Source organism: Pinus tabuliformis, chromosome 3_2 (assembly GCF_031772625.1).
Source record: "Pinus tabuliformis cultivar Carrire ecotype Pingquan chromosome 3_2, CPIR1, whole genome shotgun sequence".
NCBI lineage: Eukaryota > Viridiplantae > Streptophyta > Pinopsida > Pinales > Pinaceae > Pinus > Pinus tabuliformis.
Window position 1 is genome coordinate 257,230,446 of NC_142302.1, and position 19,961 is coordinate 257,250,406.

A 19,961-nucleotide genomic window follows, 5' to 3' on the forward strand; every position below is an offset into this window, starting at 1 on the left:
AATGATCATGCTTTTCGTTTTAAATTTGTTTCAGTTATATGATTCATCGATTTATATTTTATATTTATAAGTTTTTAAGACCCCAATGTCCCCCCACATTTCCTAAAAATTGGTGGGGAGCTTTTGCATAGGCCGCTCCTGCGTATCCCCGCTTCCTCGCCTCCTTGTACCCGACACTTGGTGGAACATTGTGTTTAACTTGCTTATTCATCTCTAAAGAGCTATACAACTTAAGCAATTCACTGCTATCCTAAAGGGTTTAATAATTGCTCATTTGAATGTGATTGGGATATAAGTAACATAAGAAATTTCCTTTCTCATGCTCTATAGATCATAATTGTCTTGGCAAGTTGATTTCTAATTGTTTCAAGTACACAAACATATTTTTACTGTTGATTTTAGGTAGCATCAGATGTGCTCTAGCTCCAAAATTTTGTGGAGGGGCTAGAATACATGAGATCTCCAGAACCCCGAAATCGTTTGGAGAAATTCCACTCGGATGAGGAGTTATTAAAATAATTAATATTTTTAATGGGTTCCTAAGTAAAAAATTAGGAAAATAAAAATATTAATGGGTATTAATAAGAATATGGGTGAGAAGCTTCTAAGTGACGAGGATCAAGTCTATTTTAATCTTAGCCGTTGATTAGGGACTTAATCTCAGTCGTTGATTCATCAATAAGAAAAGTGTAAGAGGAGGCTTGAGGGTCAGTTGGAGATACACTTGAGAGATCATTCAGTTCGATTTTTCTGGGGTGAGGTTTGCTGAGAAAATCGAACAAGTGATCTGTTGCAGTGAGAGGGGCAGTTTGGCAGAGGGACTTTAGTCCAAGGCCGAGAATACATAGCAGAGAGGCAGAGAAGCACCAAGAGAGCTTTGACGCAGTGACGCAAAGGGAGAGCTCTGACGCAGTGTCACAATGTCGCAGAGGGAGAGCTCTGACGCAATGACGTAGTATCGCAGTGTCGCAAAGGGAGAGCTCTATCATAGTGACGCAGAGGGAGAGATCTGATGCAGTGTCATTGTGACACAGCGCCTAGAGGAGGTGACACAGTTCCAGCGCAGAGCTTGGACCAGCCATCGCTGCCCTACGCTAGGAATAACAAAGTCACCTGTGGGGTTTGTTCATCTGTCTCTGGATAGAGGTACTTCTGCTGGGTTTATTCTCTGTTGGGTGAGCTGGATTTGACACCCTAGTTGTATACAAAAATCTGCTTAATAATAGAAACCCTCTATATGCTGCACTGGTTTTCCCGCATTGGGTTTTTTCGGGGATGATTGTCCAAAAATATCAGTGTCCTTTGTGTATTTGTCTCATTTCATTTCAGTTCATGATCTGTATGTATGTGTAGTCTGCAATAGTGTTTTCATTGCTATTTAAATAATAAAATAACTTGTTGAATGTAAAAACAAGTAGGAGATGGTAAACCAGTGATTGCAGTAGGATTTCAGATGTGTAGTTTCAGAAATTTTCACATTTACTAGTTGGTTGAATTTTCATAAGATCACATCTAATAAATTCACTCACTAAGGCACTCTCATATCAAATCACATTGTGTTGAATGATTCAAGTTTCTTTGGGCCATCTTGATCTACTTATTCCCTTAAGATCTTTGGCATTGAGAAATCTAATTAGCATTTTTGTGTTGAGCATCCAATTTTCTAAAATAACACTGCTAAAGGAATCATTTGATAATAGATCTTATCCTCTTTTGGCGTCATTAGTCTATGGTTATTGTGAATCCTTTGCATATTGGCATATCTTGAGAAGCTCTAAACTTGAGATCCAATCACATAAAGGTTTCTAATTGTCTCTATTAATTGGCATCTTGCATAAAGGATCATTGGTATTGAGATTCTATGTGTTTTAATCTAATCAAGCATATCTTGAATGATTAAGTATTATTGGCATTTATCTCTTTGAAGTATCTTGAGAGCTTCTAATTGAAGCATGAGCATTGATAATCTTGTGATAATAATCGTTGGTATCTTGTTAAGCATTGATTAAATTATTCTAAGTGCTCCAATTATCATTGAACAAGTTATTACGAGATTTAAGCACATCCCATAATTGTTGAATAATTGTATATTGTGGATATCTATTTGGCACTTGGTAACTTGGCACATTTTCTTGTGGATAAGCTTGTGATCTCATTGATAAGTGCTTGGTGTTATAACTTAAGATCAAGTCATAATTAAGTACTTAAACAAATTAAATAATCTTCCCTTAAGAATCACTCAATCCATCTTGCATTGCATTCTATGTTTAGTTGCATTAATAATTTACCTCCAAGCATAAGCTTGGTTGATAGATATTTAGGGCCACCCTTTCTCAATTTAGCGTGAGGAACTTAGACCCTCTTTAGTGGCTAACACAGTGACGTTGTAGTCATCAGAGCCACAGTCTCTACAGCGTCGGAGGCATCGAGTGGTTGGAACACAGGGGGAGGTATCGTTAATCGAGGCTTTTCTTGTGTCCCATTGGCTTCCATCCCACAACCTATTCTAAAGACTAGTTCTAAAACAGTTAAGAGGAAGGTTACACTTAGAATAAACATTTAACTTAAAAATAACCAAGATTCCGCATTTCACCTAGCTTGTAGGTTTTCACTTCATATAGGATAGTCATTCATGCAAGCAAGAAGTAATAAGCAAGAAGTTGACTCCATAAGGCACTAGTCTCACAATTCAATTTAATATAATCTTTAAGTCTTGCTAAAATTAAGCAAGTAGCTAGGGCACTCAGTCGAGTCTCTCAGACTCGTTGGTTTCCAACATGTCCTTCGTATTCACATTTCCATAGGGATTGCTCCCCACACCCTGTTGTTGGGAGACAACTAGAACGCAGATGTCGGGGATCAGAGTGACAACCCCTGACCTGATTCGTTGTCGTAGGGACTATACAATCTGAGCAACAACATTTTTTGGCATCGTTGCCTGGGATATTTTGTTCTCGGTGCCTCAATGACATTCTCTCATTTCTCATCTTTTCATTTATCCCGTCAATGCCATATTTTCTGGCGCCATTATATCTCTTCTTCTTTTCATCACCTTATCCTTTATCCTCTCACTAATTCTTTTATCTTGTCTATCCGCACCGTTAGCACCTGGACATTTCAGTTGGTTTCCTGTTTGGGTGGTGACTCCACTTATTCATCCATTCACAAGAGCTTACTCTAGAAGAAATGTTGGTAGTTTGGTTAACCTTGCTCCCAATCAACTCCATACCCTTGACCTAGTTTGGGTCCACTTGGTTTCTCTGTGTTCCCAAAACTTTGTAAATCATATTCTACAAGGATTACATCTAAGCCATTTCTCTACAAGGATCCTTAAGCCTAGGAAGCCTCTTGTAAAGAGATATTCTCAAACCCTAGGCTTAAGTATCCTCCTAGCCCTTCCCAGAGAGCCCATCACCTTGCTTCTTAAGCAAGTAAGCCACATAATTGAGTCTCTCTTGCGAATAGCCTCTAGGAATCATCCTCTATCCATTCACTGATCTACTCATCCTTGTGATTCTTCTTATACCGGGTCTCCTCCCATTGGTGAAAGTCCATAAAGAGAAGGGAGCCTTAGTTGAGGTGACAGTGGGCTATCGCTCCATTGTTGCCCCTTGATTTAGTAGTTGCTCTATAGGATCTCCTCCTAGGACCCCCGCAAGTTTGAGTGGTAACATGACTCCTGCTAAATTGAGCGGTAACAAAACCTTTGCTAACACCAGCTAGATAAGGCAATAATCATAACAAATTAAGAGCACAATAAGAGAATTGTTGCAGCAGATGGTTGGGTAGTGTTGCTAGCATGAACTAGATTGTGGAATTTTCCATTAATTTGTAGTGCCAGCATTCTTCACCCTCAATCTGGCATTGCTAAATCCATCATAAGGGTAGGAACTTGGACCAAAGTCAACAAAATATGCCTTCTCATTCCCATGTGGTCTAGCTTTAGATATATGACTTGGGTTCTAAGAATTCAATCTATACATAGCTTTTATCAACATCTTCCTTGACTACCTCAGTTGTTATGATCTGTATTTGAGTAGGAATGAGCTAATTGAGAAAAAGTAAAATCAAAAGAAAGCCTCAGTAGTCTCAAAAGGATGTGTATATTGGCATTACAAATATCTCTGTTTTCTCCCAATATTTCCGTTTTTATTTGAGGTTTTTCAGGTTGGCTATTTTGCTGAGGCGTTTAGGTCCAAGCTTATGCTTGTTGATATTTTCCAATATTTCTGAGAAGTATCTTTCAAGACCCTTGGGAATATATTCTTTAAAAAAGTATTTGTAACCTTAGTATATATATAAGTGAGGTTGTTGGTGAGCATTTAATGTACCTATGTAAACAGTATATGGTGTCTAACATTCCCTCTAGGCTTTACTTGCTCATGCTACAATTGTCATTGCTAATATTAAAGTGGGAGTCAGTTGTCATATCATAGCCCCTAAATCACTTTGATGGAAACCATATTTCCAGATTGCATAGTAGTTACGTTTTTGAGTTTACATCATTCTTACATCTAGCATAGCTTACCAACATTAGGAAAGAGCATAATATTCCGAAACAAACTAACATATTCTCTAGTGTGCACATGGTCTTGAACTCCCACTAAAATCTTTACAGGGTCAAATAATTTTATATAAGATATTCACATCATAAGGGACCTTTTTATGAAGTCCACATGATTTAGGCACCTAGGCAAAGTATTTACATAATATTTACAACATGGTCCATGTACAAAAATAAGAGTATCAAAATGGGTTGCTGCATAGTTACTTGTTTCAGTCATCTTCTTTCACCTATCTTGTCATTTATTACCAAGGAAAATTTTAAGGATGAAAAATTTTCTTGAAGTTTAAAACATTGGCGAATCTCACTAATCCCTAATATGCAAAATATAAATTTTTTAATGATATATTTACAAAATTATTAAAATTTATAATGATTTTATATATAGTCTCTATATAATGTTGGCGATTTTTAAGGTAAACTAATTTTATATTCTAAAATTTAGGCGAATCATCTTTTATAAAAATTGGAAATTGGCGAATCGTTTTTTGGAAAAATCATGGAAAATTAGCCCACTGGGCGAACATTAGCCCCTAAAATTTTCCATGTTTATTACATTGCTTTATTAATAAACTATGGTATATTTGTATTGGATGATGCATGAAGCACTTCCTTATTGGCTGCGCTACATTTTGGTTTTTGTTTCAACTCTCTTGATCACATTTTGTCCATTGAAGGCATTAATAAAATTTCAGTTTCTTGAATATCCAAGCAGGCAATTTTGAAATGGTTGTTTTATATCTGGCAAAATAATCTACTTTGGCAGGCTTTATGCTTTCCATCTGTTATGCAATATGTGCTTTTGATGATGGATGTGATTTTTGTTAGATATGAACTCTGGAAGCCATACCTTCGTGCCATGATGGAATGTGACATGAAAGCAGTGAGTATAGGTTCAAAGAGTAAAGCAGAGGTTTTGGAGACTTGCTTGCAGCAGATGAAAGCTTGTTTTCTAGATGTGGGTCCCCCAACTCTTATATTTTTATGAAAATATTGCTTATACGATAGTTTTGCTGCTGATGCATTGTGTACATATTAATTGATATAACAGTTATAATCTTGTTCATATCAATAACATATGGTTGTTTCGTTTGCTTCAAATATGGTTCCAGTTTTGAGTTATGATAGTTCAACTTGTTGATTCAATATACGCAAGAAACAATATATGAAGCTATATGCTAGTCCCAAAATTAGTTATTTATGCTTAATTTTCATTCTTGATCTAGAATTGATCTTTTATATGAAGTATTTGTTGTTTTAGAAGTACAAAACTTTAAGCTGTCTGGAATGTTATATATTGAGCATTGGTCAGTTAAATGGAATCAAGGCACACTTTGAACACAGGTTGACATTTTTTTGAAAGTCTTTGGTCTTTTGCAGTGTATCTAACATAGGATAGCCTCAATTGCAGACAAAGTCAAACAAGGAGAAGCTTTTTGAGGCCATGGAACTTTTCTTTGAAAGGTGACAAACTATCATGGGATCTATCTCCTTATTTATAATTTTTTTCTATAGTTGTTCTTTTATCATCAACTGTGTTATTTATGGAAGGCTCTGAATACAGGTCCCAGACAGGAGGAGGGGATGATCACCGAACTATTGGCGAGATTGTTTCACGCTGTCAAGTTTGCCAAGAGTCTGATATGGCTCTCAAGAAGAAGCCAGTAGGCATTTTATTTACTTTACATACCACTCAGCTTTACATTCAACTAAAGAGAACAAAGTGCTTTACATTCAACTAGGTAAAAGTGTATAGAGACATGATTGTGTGTACCAGGTTTATCATAGATATTAAATAATAAATATTAATAATATGTTATAGTGTAAGTTATGACCATTCGACTAAAAGGTATGGTACAGATTAAGGTGAGCCCTGTTGATTTCTGGGATCATCGGATGTGCTCTAAGTCTCAAAATTTGCAAGGAAGCTTAGACACATGCATTCTCCAATACTCGGAAATCGTTTTGGGAAATTCTACTCGGAGACAGTTTTATTAAAATTATTCATTATTTTTAATGGGACCCTAAGTATAAACTTAGGAAATTAAAATAATTAATGGGTATTAATCTAAACTGTGGGTGAAACTTCTAGAAGAAGGCGTAGATCAACTCAAATCCTAGCCATTGATTAAAATATAGTCTGGGCCATTGATTGATCAACAAGAGGATTATAAGAGGAGGTTTGATGGGCACTTGGAGAACACACCAGAGGTAGATACTCAGTTACTTGAGTAAGATCTATTTTCTCACTGGTCGAAGTTCAGCAAGAGAAAATTGAATCAGAGGGAGAGTTGTAGGTGAGAAAGGAAGAGAGGGCATCAACATCTTTCGAGAGTGCAAGACGCAGAGCAGGAACAGGTTGACGCAGAAAGAGGTAGCTTAGAGGCAGATTGACGCAAAGCCTGCGTGGGTAGCTAGACACTGGGCCAGTGTGAGAAGCTTGACGCAGAGCCTGCATGGGTAGCTAGACACTGGGCCAGTGTGAGAAGCTTGACGCAGAGGGATGCAGAAGGATTCCGGGCAAGATTACTTCACCTGGATTAGAAATTTGTCTTGAAGCGTCTAGAAAATTTCTCTCTTGTTTTACTGGTTGTAATTTGTACATGAGAATTTGCTGAAGAATAATAAAGAAATCCTCATCTGCTGCACCGATTTTCCCACATTGGATTTTTCCGAGGGTGATTGTCCAAAAATAATTGTGTCATTGTGATTGTATTTGTGCCAATATCTTTTCTTTACATTTACTTTCTGCAATATTTTAATTGTGAAAGCTGCAGTAGAATATATTTTGGTAGCTGTAAGAACACTGTGAATAACTTATTTTTGAGATAATAAGTTGAAGAAATAATATTAATCACTGTAGTAGGATTTCTATTTAGAAATTTTCACATGGTATCAGAGCTAAGGGAAAACAGAAAGGAAGAAGCCGGAAGACCCAACGTTGAAGGAAGAAAGGAATTCGAAATTCCTGCAGGGGCAGTGATTCAAATCTCCAAGGGGCTTGCACAGTTCAAAGCCAGGATGATTAAATTTCATGGGAAAACTCTCTCTGAGTGAGTTGACAAACAGGTATGTTTTTCCAATCGAAATTTGTCAGTGGTATAAGGAACAACACAACAGAAGATTCAGCGAGAGGGGTCGTCTCAAGTGGGACACAGTTTTTCTTGCAGCAGTTGTTGGGATAGGTTAGCGTTGGAAATTGGCACAATATGGTGTCACATAGTTATCTACCAGATTAGATGATGAATTCACGTGCTTAGCAAATTCAACGTCAGCAAATGTTTGGTGCATTGATAGCGGGGCTTCAGCTCATATGACTGGAGTACAAGAACATTTCTTGAGCTATCAAGAAGAACAAATGGGCTTCCAAATTACTATGGGAAACAAAACAAAATGTACTCCAGTAGGGAGAGGCACCATAGCGTTTCAGACGGAAGCAGGGACCAACATCTGAGCCACCAATTTTCTGCATGTGACAGGATTAGGAATGAATTTGATTTCAGTGTCACAGTTATAGGACAAGGGATACAATGTATACTTCATGGGAAAGAAAGTATACGTCAAGCACCCAAGCTGGAAGAAGAAAAGGCAAATTGGGATTCAAAGCAACAAGTTGTATAGATTGCAGCTTGAGTCACCAATGGCACTGATAAGCGGCAACTATAATGCTGAGAAGGAGCAAAATGAATTATGGCATAGGCGAATGGGGCATTTACACCATGGAGCACTGAGGATGCTCAGGGAGACTGTTATAGGACTACCAGTACTTAGTAGTGAACATGATGACTTATGCAGAGGATGTGTACCAGGGAAGTACGCTAAAGCAACTTTTCCAGAAGTAACAATAGAGCAAAATCTGTATTAGGATTGATACACTCAGATATCTGTGGTCCTATGTCCACAAGATCTCTTAGTGGTGGCGAATACTTCGCCACCTTTATCGATGATCACTCCAGAAAAACCTGGATCTATTTCTTAAAGACCAAGGATGAGGTCTTTGATCGTTTTCGAGAGGTTAAAGCTCTTATTGAAAATATGATAGGGAAAAAGATAAAGGTATTACGTTTAGATAATGGTGGAGAATATATAGACAAAGACTTCACAGATTTTTGCGCAAAGGAGGGCATCAAAAAAGAGTGGACAACTCCATATCATTTGGAGCAGAAAGGAAAAATAGAACTATTGTTGGGGCAGACAAAGCTATGTTATATGATCAAGATCTTCCTAGGTATCTATGGGCAAAATCTTGCAACACATCAGCGTATATCCAGAATAGAACTCCTCATAGAGCATTGGGGAAGAGAACACTCGAAGGGGTCTTCACAGGGAAGAAGTCGAACGTTAGTCATATCAGGATATTCAGAAGCGTGGCTTATTGTCACATTCCAGACGAGAAGTGCCGTAAACTGGATCAGACTACAGAAAAATGGTATCTTGTAGGATACAACAAGACCTCAAAGGCATACAGACTCTACATTCCTAGCAGCAGGAAGATTGTAGTGAGACGGGATAGAAAGTTCATGGAGGATAGAGCTTTCAAGAAATCTCGTGGGATACCTGTAGAAGATCAGTGAGGAGATGTTCCATTAGTATAGGAGCAGCAGGGGCAGCAGGGAGGATAGGCAAGAGGACATACACCTGGATTGAGTATAGTGACTAGTACTAGTATCTCCTCAGAAGGAGGAATTGCAAATAGTTCTCAATAGATGGAACGGCAGGATCAGGAGGAGAAGTTGGTTGAGCCTCCCACCACAAGTGGTAGAACCAACAGAGAAGTACGTCAGACACTGATGGACGCAGAGGAGTTTGTTGGAGCTCCTAGAACCGAGAAAAGACAACATAGACAACTTGACAGATACCAGGCATTGGTAGCTCAGGTTGAAGAACCCTCTTTCTATCACGAAGTTGTTCAACACCAAGTATGGGTAGATGCCATGGTAGAAGAATACAACTCTATCATGACGAATGATGTTTGGGAAGTAGTACCTAGACCAGAAGTAGATCAGTTGTAGGATCACGATGGATGGATCTACAAGATCAAGCATGCTACATGTCATGTCCCTTCTACATTAGTAACAGGGTGCTGCTGCACAATTTTGCACATTTTTTACTAAGGAAGAGGACCCCACACTTTTGACTTAGGGACTTAGGGGCCAAATCGACTTTATTTAGCAACTAGTGGAATGTGGGGGCCACCCGCATGGGAGTTCAAATTAGCCATTTGATGTGCTTGGAGGGAAAATCGAATGAGTGGATGGAGGGGCCCACATGAGGTTAAGGAGGCCCAAGGAGTTATAAGGAGAGATCAACCCTCACTTTGGTTTCATCTTTGATATTTGCAAACAAACACTCATCTGTTCACACTATGCTGTTTAGCGAGTCTACCAACTGTTTAGCCAGGAGTCTCTCAAGCGGGAGATTCAACCTCTACTTTGGGGGACCATCTATGCCCACCCTAGAGAGGCTATTCCACAAGAGTTTTCGGGAGTTCCTGGGCAGTGACATACACCAACAACCAGCGCAGAGCAAGGAGTGCGTATTTCTGGGCAGTCAGGAAACACGTAGAGGGAGATTGAGGCCAACAAAGATCATATTGCTTGTCGAGGTGTCAGGGAGCTGAGGTAGCAACATTAGACCACTATTCTTGCTGGGTTTTACAGTCAACATTCTAGCGATTTGAACTGCTCGGCTGAGGGACATTGCAAAGGCCACTCAACAAATTTTCATGGTGCTTGGGAGCAACTGATTTGGGCCAAGAGCTCATCCGGGGAGTCAGGGATTGGATAGTAGGGGGTGAACTTAGCATTTTGGAGGGCTTTTCAGGTGGATTTACAGGCAGTTTCTAGCAGACCAAGTTTTGCAGCTATCGCTGAGGTGAGGCTCCAAGGGGGTCAAAAATTAGAAGTCCAAACCAGCTAAATTCCCTTCTGGGTTTCGGTCAAGGAGTTCGAGGTTAAAAGTATATAAATTTCTAGGCAGTTTTAGTGCACTTTCTATCCATTTGAACTTCAGCAGAGCAGTAGTTTTCTAGGTACCGCAGTGCAGATTGGTGCAGCTGCTGGAAAGCCTTTAGCTCAGTCATTTTCCTACCTGGGTTTGGTCTTGCTTTTCCATTGAGACAAGCCTAGGTGCACCATTCCATCATCTATTGTATTTGGCTTGTAGAAATTAAATAAAATGGCTCACCAGTTCTCCATTTGCAGCTTTTATATGGGTGTTTGTTGAATATTTCGTTTTTGTAATTTGCTGCATATATTATTTGCTTGTTATCACTTGTATTCCTATTTAGGATCATTACACTGCAAATGATAGTATAGAGAAGTACACGGCAAGGTTCGTGGCAAAGGGGTATGCTCAGGAAGAAGGAATAGACTATGAAGAGACCTTCGCCCCAGTTGCTCGTTACACCTCTATCAGATCCGTTATATCCCTAGTAGCTCAAATGGGATGGGAGATTCACAAAATGGATGTCAAGACAACATTCTTGAACGGGGTAATATAAGAGGAGGTGTATATAGAACAACCCGAAGGCTTCAAAACTCATGAGAATAGAACTCAAGTTTGCAGATTAAAGAAAGCCCTATATGGGTTCAAGCAGGCACCCAAAGCATGGTATGGTCAGATTGATAGTTACTTGCAGCAGTTGGGATTTGTCAAGTGTGATGCTGATCCCAATCTCTACTATTTGATGGTAGAGAATGAGCCACTTATTCTGGTATTATATATAGATGACCTGTTCCTCATTGGGTCATCTAGGCTCATACAGGATTGCAAGAAGAATCTTGAAGTTGAATTTGACATGAAGGACATGGGGTTGATGCATTATTTTCTGGGGTTGGAAGTTTGACATAAGAATGAGATCTTCCTTGGACAAGGAAGATATGTTACAGAAATCTTGAAGAGATTCAGAATGCAGGATTGTCGACCCATGGCTACTCCCATGATCACCAACTAGAAGAAAATAGATGCATCGGGAGACAAGGAAGTAGACCCCACCTTGTACAGGTAGCTCATTGGGTTGCTCATGTATTTGGTCAACACTAGGCCGAACATTTGCTTTGCTGTCAACACTCTTAGTCAGTTCATGGTAGAACCAAAAAGGGTGCATTGGGAAACAACTAGGCACACTCTTAGGTATGTACGTAGAACAGTCGGATATGGGTTAAAATACTCTCGAGGGGAGGACGTTAGATTGAATGGGTTCATAGATGCAGATTGGGCAGGTAGTTCAGTAGACCGAAAAAGTACCTCGGGGTACTGCTTCAGTGTTGGATCAAGGATGATATCTTGGTGCAACAGGAAGCAGAAATCAGTAGCTCTGAGCTCAGCAAAAGCAGAATATATGGTAGCTAGCTAAACTGCGTGCAAAGCTATATGGCTCGGAAAATTGCTTGTGAGCTTGTTCAGAAAAACGATGGAGGCGACCAAGGTTTACTGTGATAATCAAAGTTGTATCAAACTCTCTGAGAATCTTGTATTTCATGATTGATCGAAACACATAGATATTCGATGTCACTTTATCAGAGACTGAATTCAATGTGGGGCAGTACAACTACAACATGACCCCACAGGAGAGCAGGTAGCCGATATACTCACAAAGGCTCTCGGAAGAGCTAAGTTTCACTCAGTTCAGAGAGCAGATGGGTATGGTGGAAAATCCATTTCAGTAGCAACGATTGTTTGCAGTGCAGGGACAGTTGGCAGTGGCAGTGCCAACAACAACATAGATGCAAAAATTCAGAGGGAGTTGCAGTATAGATACAATGTTGACAATGGCAGGGTCAGTAGTAGTACAGATGCAACATTTGTGCAGAGGTTGGTGGATAGTATGACAAACATCAGCAGTGCAGAGGAAGATGTTATAGAACAGAGTGATGCTTCAACAAGTTACATTATTAGAGCACATTCTTCGCTAAGAGGGAGTGTTCATTTTTGGTAGCATCAGATGTGCTCTAAGTCTCAAAATTTGCAGGGAGGCTTAGACACATGCATTCTCCAATACCCAGAAATCGTTTTGCGAAATTCGACCCAGAGACAATTTTATTAAAATAAATAATTATTTTTAATGGGACCCTAAGTCTAAACTTAAGAAATTAAAATAATTAATGGGTATTAATCTAAATTGTGGGTGAAACTTTTAGAAGAAGGCGGAGATCAAGTCAATATGATCCTAGCCATTGATTAGAATCTAATCTGAGCCATTGATTGATCAACGAGAGGATTATAAGAGGAGGCTTGATGGGCACTTGGAGAACACACCAAAGGTAGATACTCAGTTACCCGAGTAAGATTGATTTTCTCACTCATCGAAGTTTGGAAAGACAAAATCGAATCAGAGGGAGAGTTTTAGGTGAGAAAGGAAGATAGGGCATCAACATCTTTCGAGAGTGCAAGGCAGCAAGATGCAGAGCAGGAATAGGATGACACAGAAAGAGGTAGCATAGAGGCAGATTGATGCAGAGCCTACGTGGGTAGCTAGACGCTGGGCCAATGTGAGAAGTTTGACGCCAAGGGACGTAGAAGGATTCTGGGGAAGAGTACTTCACTTGGATCATAAATTTGTCAGGAAGCGTCTGCAAAATTTCTCACTCCTGTTTTACTGGTTGTAATTTGTACATGAAAATTTGCTGAAGAATGATAAAGAAACCCTCATCTGCTGCACTGGTTTTCCCACATTGGGTTTTTCCGAGGGCGATTGTGTCTCATTGTGATTTTATTTGTGCTAGTATTTTTTCTTTATATTTACTTTCTGCAATATTTTAATTGTGAAAGCTGCAGTAGACTATATTTTGATATTTTATAAGAACACTATGAATAACTTATTTATGAGATAATAAGTAGAAGAAATAATATTAATCACTGCAACAGGATTTCTATTTAGAATTTTGACCAGCCTAATAGTTTGTAACTATCACTGATCATACTTTTATTTTCTATATTATATTATGTGTTAATGGCGTTACCTTATGAGTTATTAATTTATTATACACCGAAATATTAATGTATCATCGCAACCTTATAGTATGCTACAAGTGGTGTTACAATGTTATGATTCTTGGCATCCTTACTCTCCAAATTGTGTTGATGACTCATCCAAGCCATTGCACATTGCTTATTTTCATTCCTTTCATAATCTTTCTCCAATTGTTCTTCATTCCTGTTACCCACCACCCATGGGTAGTATAGGAGAAACATTTTCTTCTAGATGGTCCTCAGCCGACAGCCAACAACGTTTTACAACCACCAGATAGCTCGATGTGCCACTTGTTGAGAAATGTAGGCGCAACTAGTTAGGTGATTTCTCTTACTTCGATAACTGTTTGTAATGTATTTTACTTAACTTGATTAGCTTCTTCTTTCACTTGATTATAATTAGTGTTCTTATCATCATTAATCTACCAAAATAATAAAGAACAATGAGGTAGGAGGACACAAGATATAGGCTATCAGCTAGGACCAAAACCTCTCCTCTTGAGAGGAAAACCCACAAGAACTCTCCTCTTATAGAATTTCAAATGATGAATTCCAGGACCTATGACCCTTGACCAAGACTCCTTCAAGACCAAGTCAAACCTTTCCTTTTCTTTCCATGTCAAACCAAGTCAACCTTGCCTTAATGCTATTGCAATTTCTTTTTCGACCTCAACTTAATTTTCGACCTCTTTTGACCTGCAACTATCGGTCTCTTCTGCAGTGACCCTAGGATAGCACCTGTGAGTTGAAATGGAGAAATATGCCTCCTTTTACCTTCGCTTGGTATCTTTCTTTTTGCTTGTGAACTCGGTCCTCAAAATAAGTCTTATTGGCATCAAAGAATAACTTCTTGATGGTACTGAAACTTGGATTCCTTGCAACATAGAGAAGCACTAATATTTTCGCATGTGTGAGATGTAGGCGGTCCAAGAAACAATCCCAAGCTTTCGCTCTTCCTTCTCCTTCTTCTCACTATCTAAGAGGCTCCTTGTTCTTCCTTTTTCACACTTCTTACTTCCTTTTTTATGCTGGATAGATGCCCTTTGAATGGGACTGAAAACTTCTATTTATAGGCTTCTTGTCACATCTTGTAGGCCGACTTGTCACTATCCCTAGGCTGACTTGTCACTTGATAATGCCGACTTATTGATTGCACATCTTGGAGGGTCTTTGACTCTCTTTTTGACTCAACTAAATTTTCCTTTTCGATATGTAACATGCTTGTTAGGCCTCGAATATGCCCATTTTTCCATCGTACAGTACCACTATTTCATAACCTAAATTCCAACATTTTTAACTCATTTCATATTGTAATTTCACAACTTGCCGCCAATTCACGTCTTACACTTTGTGGTTAATTATCATTAGTTTTCTTGAATTTTCAATGATTAGAGATGATTTTGCCATGATTTGCTAATGATGGTTTTGCTAAGTTCATTTGTCACAGGGTTCCATTGTTGAAATTCCTCACAAGTCAATTAAACTAGCTGCTACAGGTTAAGTACGGAATGTAGAATTCTTGTAGGTGAAAATATCAAGTTTTTGATCAAATGGAGAAGAATCTTGAGATTCTGACACGTGTGTTTTGTCCAGAGTACGCTCATTCAGGTAACCTGAAAACCTTTTGGCAAAATTCATCATTACGAGGAAGTTATGATTAGGGGAATCTTAAATATAGAAATAGTGTTGAATTCCGGGTTTGACTGTTTCAACCACAACTACGTGGAGGACCACGATTTGATGAATTTATTTGTGTTAAATAGGGAAATGGTTCCTCCATCCTTGCCATGATAAGGATGAACCCAACCGTGACCCATTCGAAGGCTCTAGAAGATTGCATGCAACCTCTTTTAGCCTGTTGTTGTTAGTCAAATGGTTATGCCTTGTTTTTCTCATCAACTGAACTATATAAAGCATGTATGTTGTAGCAGCTATGGGGGAAGTAGTAAGTATTCGTAGAGAGTAGCAGTTGTAGTAATAGGTTGTTGATTTGGGGTAGCATCGGATGTGCTTTAGCCATGAAAATTGGTGGAGAGGCTAAAGCACATGAGATCTCCAAGACCCAAAAATGGTTTGGGCAGATCCTAACCAGTTTGGGAGATATTAAAATAATTAATATTTTTAATGGTGTTCCTAAGTCTAAACTTAGGAAAAATAAAATATTAATGGGTATTAATATAAAACTGGGTTAGAATGTTCCAAAAGTCATGGATCATGCCAAATCTAATCTTAGTCGTTGCTTAGAGATTTAATCTCGGCTGTTGATGGACCAACGAGAAAAGTATAAGAGGAGGCTTGAGGGTCAGTTGGAGAACACAGCAGTGATCAATCATTCATTTTGCTAGAGTGGGGTTGCTAAGCGAAAGTGAATCAGTGATCAGCAACAAGGGGCAGTGAATACATTGCAGAGAGGCAGAGTTATTACTAGAGAGACAACGCAGAGCCAACAACTGGGTGCTATGCAGAGGTAGCTGAGTGCTGCGCAGAGCCAGAAGAGGCCAGCGTGGGTGACGCAGAGGGTGTAAGGGCTGACGCAGAAGCTTTAATAGCTGCGCAGAGGCTAGCAGAGCTGGTGCAGGGCCAAGAGGCAGGGCTGGGAGGATTTTCTTTGGGTAACTGGGTGATGGTGAGCCGGATAGGGTGACGCAGTCCCTATCAGAGTGACACAGAGCAGTAGAAGCTGCAATTGTTGTTGTGCAATCATTCATCCGATGATTGATTAACTGGAATATTTGTCTCCGAGGAGAGGTACTATTGCCAAGGGCATTCTCTGTTTGGTAAGTCATTTCTGGCACTCTAGTTGTATTCACTACATAATCATAAAACACTCTGAATAGCTACACCAGTTTCCCCGCATTGGGTTTTTCCAGGGACATTTGTCTGAAAATAAAGGTGTCTCTTGTGTGTTTGTTTTCTTTCAGTTGATGATCTGTAGATGTTGATACTGTACTTGTGTTTATTTTCAGTATTTACATGGTAAATAACTTGTTAAGTAATTAAACAAGTAGGAAGAAATAAACCAGATAGTACAGGAAGAATTTCTAACGGGTTAGAATTAGAAATTCTAACATAGGTAACTACAACAATAGGAGCAACAGTGATGATGTATACGCCATTTATATTTTGAACCTTAATACATCATTTTGATTTGGCATTAATCTCTGTAAGTATTATGGTGTTTGATTTCTGAATAGCATTGAGTTAATTTAAGCTTGCTCCAGGAGTGGCAAGGGCCCACCACCACCTGGAAACAAGTTCTGCAATTAGTTTAGATCATAGGAATTACATTTAAAGAGTAAATCTTGTCAAATGATTGCTTACATCTTTCATGCTTTCATTTTTGCACTTAATATTCTCGCTTTGTTTTGCATTTGAACGCTGTAGATCTGGTTTCCTAGTTGTTAAATGATTAAGTGAGAGTATTCGCTGAGCAACGATCCGTGACCTGAACAATATTCTTGGTATAATTGCATGGCATGAAACAAGTAACGAATCAATGTTAATCACTATGTCACAAGAATAGGAACGAATTGATTATGCTCTGTTTATTTTCCATATGTTACCAAGTTTTGCAGCATTATGATTATGTGAGAATTGCTCAGGAAAATAGCAAAACGGATGCTGGTTACGAATTGAGTGTGTTGAAGTTAGCATGATTAGAATAGGATAAGAGTTTTGTTAAGATCGAAGTCTGATAGAAATTGAAGTTCCTTAAGTTTAATTTGCAATCACTTTAGTCTAGAACAGGGATTTGATTTCTGAATTATGTTATACTGTTGGTGTGAAGAATCAAATAGAGGTTGCATTTAGTTCTTTGAGGAATGATTATGTTTGTTGATTGATTTCTCATGTCCTGGGATTTAGGCTTAAGTAATTAGATTTCATTTGAGTAGAATTTTCTTGCTTTCCCTAGCATAAGTTTGATGCCTTTCGAATTAGTTTCAGTTGGTTTTAAGTAGATCTTATCATTGATTTGAGCTTCCTATCATCCAAAGCGAGAGTAGATAATAAAGTGGTTCGTTTTGAGCTGTAGATTTCAATTCAAGTTGTTTTTTTTAAGTACTGAATCAGAGTGCCTAAGTTGTGATAAAGTATGTCTTAGGTTAGAAATGAATTTGCTTGAACAATAATTAAGCATTGTTTGCATAGTGATTAATAGTATAACTGATGTTGTGACTCATCTTATATGCATAATCGCTGAATCATTTATACAATAACTTATATCTCCCATGATTGATGAGTTACATTGTTTATACTTTAATTCTCGAGTGGCTTGCAGACTAGTTGCTTGTTTGCTTTGCTATTAAGTGAGCTTTTAATTAGTCAAGTTATGATCCAAATAGAGTAGTGATTAAGGTTTAAGGATTTAGTTTGATAAGCTTCTTCGCTTTAGTTTGTGTGATTGAAAATAGTTTGAACAAACTAGAAACAACGATTCTATACTTAAACAGTAAATTGATTTTCTCACTCTAGTTTAGGTTAGATGCTCTAATCTTGCGTTACTTGCGCTTGTGCTTTGAAGCTTACGAGTCCCAGATTGATAATTTAATGTTGGAATTATAACACATATAATTTCCCCGACAATGCCCAAGAGGGTCTTTCATACATGACAATGAGTCAATTGACTTGTAGACTCTATGACAAGCCCTAGAAGCACTCAATTGGTGCTTGGCCTATAAATCAAATAACCTCGAGCATGAAACCCATGCCTAAGGAATAACCATAATAATTTTATTCTTCCTTTTAATTACATAAAATCATGATTACATATGTCATTATGAAGACCAAACCTAGTTACATATTTGAACACCACTATCTCCACCACCTGAGCTGGTCGTATGCTCCCTCGCCCATCTGCTATGATCGTATGTTTGAAGGTTGTTAGAAAATCAGAAAGGCAAAAAGATTTTCTACTTAACTAGGGAGGTATTCATAATTACATATATACAAAGGTACATGGAAGATTTCAAAATGATATGAACTATGAAGAGTTCTGGCACACGCAGTGCTACAAATTAGATACCTGACCAGGGTACTCTAATTGGGTGGGACTAAGGTAAACTCAAGCTTCACCCACTCTAGGTACCATTAGGCCTTTCAACTTTATCACCAACCCATGGATCTAGGTGCGTATCCAAGGTCGGAGCTCCATAACCAATGCCACCCTCCCTACTTCGGAATCTAGACATAAACACATAGGTCGGCCAGATGTCCTCCTATGCATCTTACCTTAAGATGCTTCACCTCTCCTTACCAGATATATATCCATCAATCCAAGCATGCTACAAATGTTCAATTTATTGATGGGGAGATCGTGCACAATCACAACCCCAATCAGTAATAAACTTTCAAATATATATACATGTAAGCACAAACCTTCAGGGTCCTTAATCATCCTGATGCTACTTATATCATCATCAATTTATCCAAATACAACTTGTTGGAAGTTTTCTTCTTCTTTCATTTCTTCAGCAACAACAAATAGTTTCGGTAGTCTTTAAGTCTTTTGCAAATCCATTTGTAGTACATTCGTTCAATCTTTGGTTTCATTTTTACTTCAAGGTATTAACTATGACTGTCATAATATGCCCTCCCTCTTGTTGAGAAATCTAGGGCACTAGTATTAGGTGATTTCTCTTTGATTAGTAACTGCTTGTGAATGCTTTTTACTTCTTTAGATTAGGATCCTCTTCTTCTTAGATTATTAGTGTTGTTCTTCATCAAATAGTAACCAATGCATGAACATAAATAGACAACTGACAAAGCATGTAGGCTATCAGCCAGGGCCAAAACCTCTCACTCTTTGAGAGGAAAACCCGCACAAATTGACGAATACCAAGACCAAGACCCTTGACCTATTAGCTACTCCAAGACCAAGACACTAGTTCTCTTGATTGTCTTCTGCTTCTTTCTTCTTCTTCGTGACTCCTCCTTGTCACTACTTCATCGAGAGCCTCCTCACTGCATGAACTATGATGGCACTGAAGCGAAGAGGCAACAAACCCTTCTCACTGTGGGAGCATCAAACTATATTGAAATCAAACTGTGAGCCCTTCAAGCTCTTCTTCACTTGTGGCAGCTTCAAACTAAAGCGACACTGAATTTGTCACTGTCATTATCGTTCGAATATCAGAGATAATATTGATATTATTTCTGCAAAGTTGTCTCCTTATTTGAGCTCCTGTCTTCTTACAATATACCTGACTTTGTCTCTTCTTTTGACACCCGAATTTGAGAGATATCTGCACCTTCCTTTTTTGCCTTTGTCCTCTGAAATCACAGAGAGACCACCGAACTTTTGACTGTATATATCATCTGAAAATCTCAGAGACAGATCCGAATTTTCACTGTAGATATCATCTGAAAATCTAAGAGATAGATCCGAATTTTCACTGTAGATATCATCCGAAAATCTCAAAGACAA

At 38.6% G+C, this 19,961-nt stretch overlaps 1 protein-coding gene across 1 annotated transcript in view; it reads left to right on the forward strand.

Moving 5' to 3' along the window:
• Positions 1-19,961, forward strand: part of TOP3A (topoisomerase 3alpha) — a 493,378-nt gene that overhangs the window by 261,231 nt on the left and 212,186 nt on the right. The window contains exons 15-17 of the mRNA XM_089416209.1: positions 5,393-5,522; positions 5,976-6,028; positions 6,129-6,228. Coding sequence (XP_089272335.1) covers positions 5,393-5,522; positions 5,976-6,028; positions 6,129-6,228 — 283 coding nt within the window. The remainder of the gene's footprint in view (positions 1-5,392; positions 5,523-5,975; positions 6,029-6,128; positions 6,229-19,961) is intronic.